The sequence below is a fragment of the Nematolebias whitei genome, chromosome 11, assembly GCF_014905685.2.
Source record: "Nematolebias whitei isolate Nwh7 chromosome 11, NemWhi1, whole genome shotgun sequence".
Classification (NCBI taxonomy): domain Eukaryota; kingdom Metazoa; phylum Chordata; class Actinopteri; order Cyprinodontiformes; family Rivulidae; genus Nematolebias; species Nematolebias whitei.
The window spans coordinates 36,543,291-36,552,395 of record NC_056508.1 but is presented as its reverse complement, the minus strand read 5'-3'; the positions used below and the strand labels follow the sequence as shown (position 1 = coordinate 36,552,395).

The following is a 9,105-nucleotide window of genomic DNA, read 5'->3' as shown; positions in this document are numbered from 1 at the left end:
TATAAATCCTGCTAATAAGCTTTTAATGAACTGTAGTTCACCATTAAACATCTGCTGAACCAGATTCTACAGAAACATCTATATTTAAAATTTTATACCTTTTCTTCATCATTTGATGTATTTGCACTCGTATCTATTTTTATTGTTCAATTTAGATATTAAGTTTTGGTTCTTTTTCAGATTTTTTTACATTTTTTAAATTTTTTAGCTTTGCTTTAAAGTTTAATTCTTGTTCAGAGTTTGGAGCTGGGGAGATGACACACTGCCCGGCCTGAGGGGGCTCTGAAGCTCCGGTTGACCAGAGAGAGTGGCAGAGCTCCATCTAGCTCACTCTGATTTTTGTCATCGGCCACCAAGCACAAAAAAACACCTGCACTTCAGCATTAGACCATGGTGTTGTCATTATTGTTTTACAAATCTTTAAAATAGGTCCAGCCGCTCCTCAAGGTCAAACACTGGTAATTGCAAATGGCAGATCTTGTTGATGTGAAAAGTTTCTCAACAGCCAGTGACTCCACCCCTTGACCAATCAGTGACCAACAGTGCTCTGACCTCACGTTTTGGTGCCGGCTTGGCTCGATTGGTATCCCAGAGAAGAAAGGACCAAAAAAGGTGCCGATTCCACGAAAAAAGTGATAGTGGAAAACGGCTCGGAAGTGTACCGAACTGAGTCGAGTCGTGCTGAAGAGGAGATATGGAAAAGGGGCTTATGTGTCCCTGTGATGGAAGGAGACCTGTCCAGGATGTCCCCCACCTCTTGCATGGCGTCTGCTGGATACGGGCAAAAGTGACCCCATTACCCGAAAAAGAAGAAGCGGGTAAAAGGTAATGGATTGATGGTTTGATGGATAATCCACATCGTGTGCAAATTAAGTTTTGACTTAATGCAGTGAAGGTCAAAAAGCATCTCCTAGACATTGAGAAATCAATTCCTTGTTTAAGTTTGTTTGATAAAGTTTTTTTTCTTACTTTTAATTTCTTTTGGCTTAATTCAAGCTCTTGTCAACCCTTATGAGCAGCATAAACACATTAGCATGACAACAAGTAATGAACTAATTATATTTCTACATGTGCCACTGCCCTTTCCATTACATCAGCTTACATTGTTGCCCGTGGGTCCGCTGTTGGAAAATACGGTGGTGTAGCCTTTACTGTGTGGCGTGGGCTTGAGACTCTTTCCTGCTTTGATCTCTGCCAGCAGCTCGGAGTTGTCACCGGTGGGGGACATCATGTTGAAGGATTTTGTGCCTGCAGACAAAGGGAGAGAGCAGACGAGTGAGGCCAGCTAGAAAGATGGGAGGACGGGAGACAGAAACAGAGAGATGCACTGAAGAGGAGAAGAGGTGGCATTTCAGTGTTAAATATTTCATCCAGCGAAGCGGGTAACAAAGCTGGCCTGCAGCATGTTGAACAATGATGGGGGTCAGAACGATCGTTAGGAATACATTTGTTTTCTGAGGCTGGCAAATTAATTTATACTTTTTGAGTTTGTGCTGCAGCTTAAGATGGGTTTTTCATTAGGCCACGGCTGAATTAGTAACATCTGACATGAGCTTGGATTAGAAGGTGAGCGTTCTCCTTTCTGAAAAGCTGGTAGATGGTCGGACTACAAGCAAGGACTCTGTGAATATATTTTAATGAAGCAAAAGTATATTTCATTTTACTCTCTCTCTCTCTATTTATTTTAAATGTAAGAGGTTCCAGTATTTGTTTTAGAAAAGGTGTCAAACAGACAACAAAACAAAAGGTTTTATCCTTTATTCAGCACAAAATTAGAAGAGTTGGCACCTTTTCTGACAAAAAATTAAATAAATAAAAGCATCGCAGAACTTGTCAGCCCTCCTTGCTCTTCTTATCCAACAACACGGGGTTTCATCAGTTTCACTGAAATTAATTCTGCTCTGAAGGAAGTGGTTTTGAATCTGTTCATGAAGTGGAAACGACTGAGCGCCACGAGACAACTAACGGAAAATGAGCTTTAGTCAGCGGATGACAAGAGGGAACAAATTTGTAGGTGCAGGAGAAAAATCAACTGCATTTCATAAATAAACTCTCTTAATAAAGTTACTTCGATCAGCTTTCGTTGACCTGTTTGTGTGGTGAACACAAACTAGTCGTTATCTTTTTTGTGTTGGTTCTTTTGAAAATGAAGCCGCACATAAACTCAGAAAGATTTTAAATAATGATTTTGAAGAGCAAAAGAAAAAAAAATCTTTTTTTTTTCACAAATAAGGTCACATATTTATGTTTTCTCTTCTCATAAACAAAAATTGAAAACACAAATAAATTATTAGTAGTACTTAAACATGATTAGCGAGTTATTATTAATCTATTTTATGCTTCATTTAGTCCTAAAACGTTAAGTCTCACCTGGTTTAATGAACGTAAACCTCCAGTTTAGCCAGTATCCTCAATCCCTCATTGTTTACTCATTCTGTCATCTGAATGGAAACAAATCGTCCCGTACGAAGTGTTCCCTGTCGAGACAACCACAAAGGTCTATCTGGACACTCGCTTAGCGTGCCACCCCTCCTCACGCTCTCTCGCTCTCCCTTTCTCTGCGTGTCTGCGTTGGGGAGGAGAGAGCAGCTTTCCATTAAAGAGCCATCATCACAGTTGGGGGAAATCTAAAGGAATCACCAGTAACTGGAAGTGACAGCGAGCCACTGGAAAGCTGGCCAGGAATTAACGCGCAAACGCACAAGCGCACAAACGCACAGCTGAATCCTGAGCCTGTCGCGCCGCAGGTTTTCGAGAGCCTCAGGACCCAAACTGCAAAGGATTTTTACAGCTTCACACACACTGACTGGTAAAATAAATTTACTCAAATAAACAACAAATCTATACTTCATTTTCAGAGGATTACATTGTTCAACAAAACTTCAAAATCTCAACGAAAATATTTTGTGAAATGTGTTTTTGGAGCAATAAACCATCAGGCATTTGTTCCATTTAGGAGATTATGTAAGACTGATTATCCCCAAATAATACAACTTATCTCAAAATCCTAATTTTTATGACTGCAAGATGATGATGATGATGATGCAAAAATTTAAATTTTATTCTCATGACACTTGTGACAAGTGCAGCTAAGCAAACCTGTTTTCTCAAAGAATAAAGTTATTTTATTTCAAGATAATGACATATTTAAACTGTCCCCATCACAAAACAGGCTATATAAACAGTTGGAGAAAATGTCATAAAAAATGGAATCAGCCTACCTCGATCCTTTCAGGACCAATCCTCCCCACAAAGATCCAGAACAGTTTACCACCAAAGAATTAAGAACTGTGCTGGACTGAAGCTGGTGTGTCTGCTCCTGTTGGAGCTAATGAGGACTGTGCCTGCTGCAGGTTACATTCTGTTTAGCCAAGAGGGCTGGATTCAGTCGGTCTAAAGGTGCGGCAGGTGAGGCACATATGACAAACAGCTAATGGATATCTCAGCACAAAAGGTTTTCTGCTTTGGGTTCAGACCCATTATAGCCTGTTGAGAATCAATGCCATCTTTGGGTGATGCTTCTAAGTAGCTGCTTGGTAAATTTAGATGTATTAAAAAAGTAGATTTTCTCACGACTTGTTAAAATGACAAAAGATAAAGAGTGCAAACTTGTCAGTTTTATTTGGTCATGTTGACTCAGCCACCTGGTTTCAGAGAACATCTGAGCTATAATTTCATCTGCAGCTCTCAAATCGTTTAGTGCATTTTTATTTGTTCATTTTATGGCTTCCACACACTTGTTTGTTTTCTTGACTGAAGAGATGTAACAAAGCCCACCATTACCAGAATCCAACTGTTCTTTATCACCTAATAAAAGATGTGTCCTGTAAATTCGAAGGTCTCTGCAGTGGTGAGCAGAACCAAAGAGCTCCATCCATCTGGGTTGTTCCTGCAGTCATTTTGTTTTGCTGTCGCTTCTCCTCAAGTGTCGTAGCTGTAATTTAATTTCAAGCACTCTGCTTTGTTAGTGCCTTTGATTTTTTTTTTTAGCACTGTAATCACTTAAGGCACAAATGGTAAATGGACTGTACTCATATAGCACCTTTCTATCTTATCAAGATACTCAAAGTGCTTTACACTACAATCTGTGTCCTCATTTACTCATTCATACAGCACTCTAATAGAGCTGTACAAAGATTAATCAGTGCTTTATCACATTTATTCACCGATTGGACAAACATCGGAGACAATGAGGGGGACACTATGGTATGGGACTACTGGTGGAATTGAACCCCCAACTCTTGCATTGGAGGACAACTGCTCTAACCACTTATCCACAGCCGTCCCCACACCTGACAAATCCAGTTGTTACTGAGCACGCTCTTTAATGGTGTTAGAGTAAGGAGCATTAACCAGTGAGACAGTTAACAACTAGCTAACAAAAAGATTAAAAAAACAACAACAAATAAGCTACAAAGTGTTGTTTGAACTTTTAAAATACATATTTCTAATTCATTGTCATCTAAGTGTAAACCTGAAGCCTCTTTAAAGTGTAACTTCACTTGAACATTTGTTTCAGATGAGCTCACAGACTTCAACGATGCAAAACGCTCCTCACAACAAATTCATTTCTTCACGAGAAATTCCCACTATTGTTGCATTTTATTACTATTTTCTTTATTAATTACAAAAACTAGACAGGGACAAAAATGGTTTCTTTTTTGAAACTGGTTAAATTTGAAGTCCCATTAGTTCGTCTTTGCTGTGCTGCTACAATTATGAACTTGCTTAAATCACAAAATCTGAAGTGTACAACAAAATTATTTCTTAAGAAAGATAATTATTTATTCCACTTTAAATATTTAGCTTAAATCACGACTGATGGTCTTGGGAAAGTGTTTCTTTTATTTGATATTGCAAAGATGATTTAAGTTGTTTAATATGAACCTATAATAAAAGAAAACGGATGAAGCCGTGATGAGTCGAGTTTTGTGTCTTGAGACGGAGATGCTTTTTTGTTAGTTAAATATCAGTGTTGTTTTTTTGTCTTACATCTAAATAGTTAAGTTTATTTTTATCTATTTAAAAATGTATCTGAAATATTAAGTTACCTCAATAAATGACACATTTGCTGAATCTGTAAAGTAAATCTGAAGGGAAGCGTGAAAAACATGTTCAGTAAAATCTACAGAGGGTGAGTGTAAATTCTTTAATTGAAATAAATTGATGTTGAAAAGTATCAGAGAGGATGTTATTTAACGTCTGGTTCTACTCACACTTCGTCTGTCTAAGCAGCCCTCCTTCTGCCTGAGAGGTAGAGATATCTCCACCTTGGCAGAGCAGCAGAGAAGAAGAAGATGGAGCACAACAAGCAATGAGAGGAAAAACACAGAGAGAAATATGACAGAACAAGCAGGTGAAATAAGATAAGTGGAATAAAAGATGATTATAAATAAGACTTCAAATGATAGTTTGAATCTTTTGAAGTGGTGCTCTGTGGAAAGTATGAACAGTTGATATCTTACCTGTTTCACATAACTCTTTGATTGACCTCAGGTTGGAGAAAGAGTTTAATTCTGACCAGCTGGACGAGCTAATGGCTAGTCCAAATAACTGATGCCATTTTTAAACAAATCCACTCTAAAACTTTTCAATAACTTTGATCCACTTTGATCTCAAACACCCCCCTTGGACTAGCCATTAGCTTTTTGTTCAATTAGATTGAAACTCTTTAAACTCAGAGCCATCTCAGAACTATCTACAGCAGGTGAGATAATGATTCATGTTAATTCCAAAGAGCACCACTTCAAAAAGTGCTGAGCTGTTGATTTAAGCAGAAACAAAGCAGGAAAGAAGGCTTGACAATGAAAACTAATTCAAACTGTTTTAGATAAGCACACTAGTCACTTTTCTTTGTGTTATTTTTGTTCGATTGAGCTGAGTGTGTTCTCTTTAAAACATTCGCTTGACCTGAATCGTTGTACTCATGGATTTCTTCTCTTCCCTTTACTCATAACCTTACATGATCTTCGCGTGTTCATTGCTTCAAGTCCACAGAGGACTGGACAACAGAAAGTTTGAAGGTCAGTTGCATTAAAGTGCTCTTTATTTCATAAAAGCTCCTGCAACCAGAGCAATGTGTGTGGCAGAGTGGCACTTAAGGAAATGGCTGAACTCTAAACCAGGTCTCAGGGTAATGGTAGCTTGGCATCATTAATTTATAACTAGTTATTTAGAACACTAACATGGTTACCCATGGTGATTGCATTGTCCTTATTACCATGATGTCTCAGACTTAGCGAGACAATGTATCCAAGCATGATAAAAAATTTGCAACTGATGATCAAGATCACAAAAAAGTGGGACATTTAGATTAGCAAAAAAAAACATAAAAATCCAGTGCAGGGACTCACTTCCTGAAGAGGACGATGGGCGTCGCTGATCGTTGGAGGTGCTACTGGCATTATTCTGGGTGGTTTGGGCCCCAGAGGGTAGCGGAGGAGGAGGAGGAGGGGGAGTTGGCATCGGATTGCTTGGAGGAAGAGGTGGTGGAGGAGGAGGTGGAGGAGGAGGCGGGACCGATTCTTCTGTGGTACCATTTTCAGAGCTTAGGGCGGGGCTTTCGGTAGGCTCCTCCAACAATGCCGAACCCTGGGAGAAGAAAGAGGAAAAGGTCAGTCGTCTGATACTTCCGAACTCAGTGGAGCTGAAACTTTTTTGCTTGGACCCACAGAATAACAGCAGCCGAGATTTGTGATCTCGATTTTCACCACTAAAATACACAAACATTGCTCATAAGGCAGTAAAAATAGGAAAATGGCAGCACAAACATCCCACAACTATTGTATATTTTTACACTTATGGCTACTGTGTTATAACTTCTTGTAACAATTATGCCAACTGTATAGAAAATTATATTTGGTCACTTTTCAAGATTAACTCGAGACCCACTACTTAAGAGTTTTATGACCCACTGACATGGATGTAAACTTAAATTCAGGAATTTAACTTGTCCAACCACCATACTGTCACTATGGGTTCAGCTCTTGAACATTGATGGAACCAAAAGGTGGTTTTATGACTCTCATTAATCATTTTGTTCCTTTATTACTTTTATAATTTGTCCACAACTGCTATTATATATATTAAAAAAAAAATCTGCTTTCATAAAAAAATGTCTTGTCAAATGAACAGATTCCCTGTTTGACATAAAGCTTCTGCAGAGTCAGTGTTAAATTCTTGCACAGAGGCTTCTGACAGCGACAGATGTGTGGGTTATCCTCATTTCCTGCTCATAAATACACAATGCCCTTTTAGTAATAAGTGAGCTAATATGACCTAATCCCAACGGGGTGGGGGCGGTGGAGTGTCTTTGAGGAGAAAACTGTGAATTTGCCATCTGTCACTACCAGTGATAGTCTTACACGCGTCTGACACACTCCCGAAGCGTGCCATAACTCCAGTGGGGGGTGAGTTAATGGACTATGTCGGCTAACTTGACACCCCCCCCCCCCACACACACACACAGACACATTTAATCCTCGGACACGTGCTCTTCATTGTTTCCCCATTTTACTTTTATCCCCAAGGGAGTTGTGGTGGGGGATGGTGAAAAGATGGGCCTTAGCGCGTGCCGCTGCCGTTGATTAGCCCGTCCATCTGCTGGGGCCCTCTGAGACAGGGAGAGGCCCCTCCGAGGCCCTAATTGGCTCAATGTGGATTATACCTTGTGCCCCCCCTCAATCCTGCCCCCCTGCCCCTCCTGGGATTTTCAAACCTCTCCAGGGACCATGACTCCATTCAGTCTTTTGTGCTTGTGAAGTTATGTTGCAGCAAACAGGCCAGTTTACCAGTTCCATTTGTTGAAGTATCCTTTGATTAATTTTAAAAAAAGGCCGCACAAACACAAATCTTTAAATCGTGACCCGTGAAAGCATCACCTGCAGCCACTTATTGAACAAAAACCACAGTAGTTACGTTTTAAAAAATATGATTGTTTATATTTCTCTATAAATACACATATAAAGTTGGTTAAAGCTGAAGTTTATTTAGACATGTTCACATTTTTATTTGCAATTGTTTACACTTTAGTTAACTAGTGCACACAGTTTACTTTATGTGTTACTTTTTTTGTGTGCATTTTAATGTCTGTGGTTGGTAGTCCTATATTATGCTTTCCTTTTAGTTTAAGGTAGGATAATCAGCTTTTTTCTTCTGATTGAGTTTATTATTTTTTACCCCTTTCTGTAAAAAAAAAGAAGCCTGAACAGTTCCTAAATAAGTTTTCCTCATGTAATATTTTCTGTGGTGACGTGCTTCAGTTTTCAGTGTTGGTGATATAAAGAACATTACATTCACCTCTTTTATTGGCTCAAAGTTATTATATTATTTTTTGTAGGATATTTTGTTCTGCTTAAAATGAAACAGCAAATCTTCTCCGTCTCTTTCTAAATGGTTTGTGCATTCTTTACAATAATATGTCATTTTAGATACCTTAACTTAGTAAAAGTTCTCATCATGGGATGTTTTATTGTCTTGCACATCAGTAAACTACAGGAAGTGTCATTGCATATATAGTAACAAGTTCACTTATATTTATCTGAAGCATTTCTACAAGCATTATGCAATACAAAAACAAAAACAATGTGTCATTTTTTATGTAGGAGCTGCCAATTTCAAGTTTGAATCCAAAGAAATGTATTTAGTCATAAGCATTTTTGTAAAAAAAAAAAATAATATATATATATATAATTTTTTATAAATAAATAAATGAAGTCAATAACCCCCACACACTCAAAAGCCCAGTGTAATATATACTGGACCAGGAAGCAGCAATAATAAAGAAAGAACACATTGACTGAGAACCCAAACGAGCTGTTACATTAGATTATTTTTGTCATAAAAAAAATCACTAATAGGAATTTTTGCAATTAATTGTCATGGAAAATAAATTGATAAATTTGTAGCTTTTTTATCTAACTTATATTTTTTGTGATTGAACAATTTGCTGTTTATCAGAAGATCATTTTACAAACGAATATCAGCAAAAAGTGACTTTTTTTTTTACACATTTTCAGAGCTTTTACTGATATGTATTGTATATTTAAACTTTATTCAGTTACAAAAAGAACACTAGTTTGCATGCATCACATGCTTATACACTCA

At 38.1% G+C, this 9,105-nt stretch overlaps 1 protein-coding gene across 1 annotated transcript in view; it reads right to left on the bottom strand.

Moving 5' to 3' along the window:
- Positions 1 to 9,105, bottom strand: part of espn (espin) — a 51,728-nt gene that overhangs the window by 15,265 nt on the left and 27,358 nt on the right. Inside the window, exons 9-11 of the mRNA XM_037684287.1 lie at positions 6,354 to 6,591; positions 5,217 to 5,270; positions 1,103 to 1,248 (exon numbers count right to left, since the gene is read on the bottom strand). Of these exons, the coding sequence (XP_037540215.1) occupies positions 1,103 to 1,248; positions 5,217 to 5,270; positions 6,354 to 6,591 (438 nt within the window). The remainder of the gene's footprint in view (positions 1 to 1,102; positions 1,249 to 5,216; positions 5,271 to 6,353; positions 6,592 to 9,105) is intronic.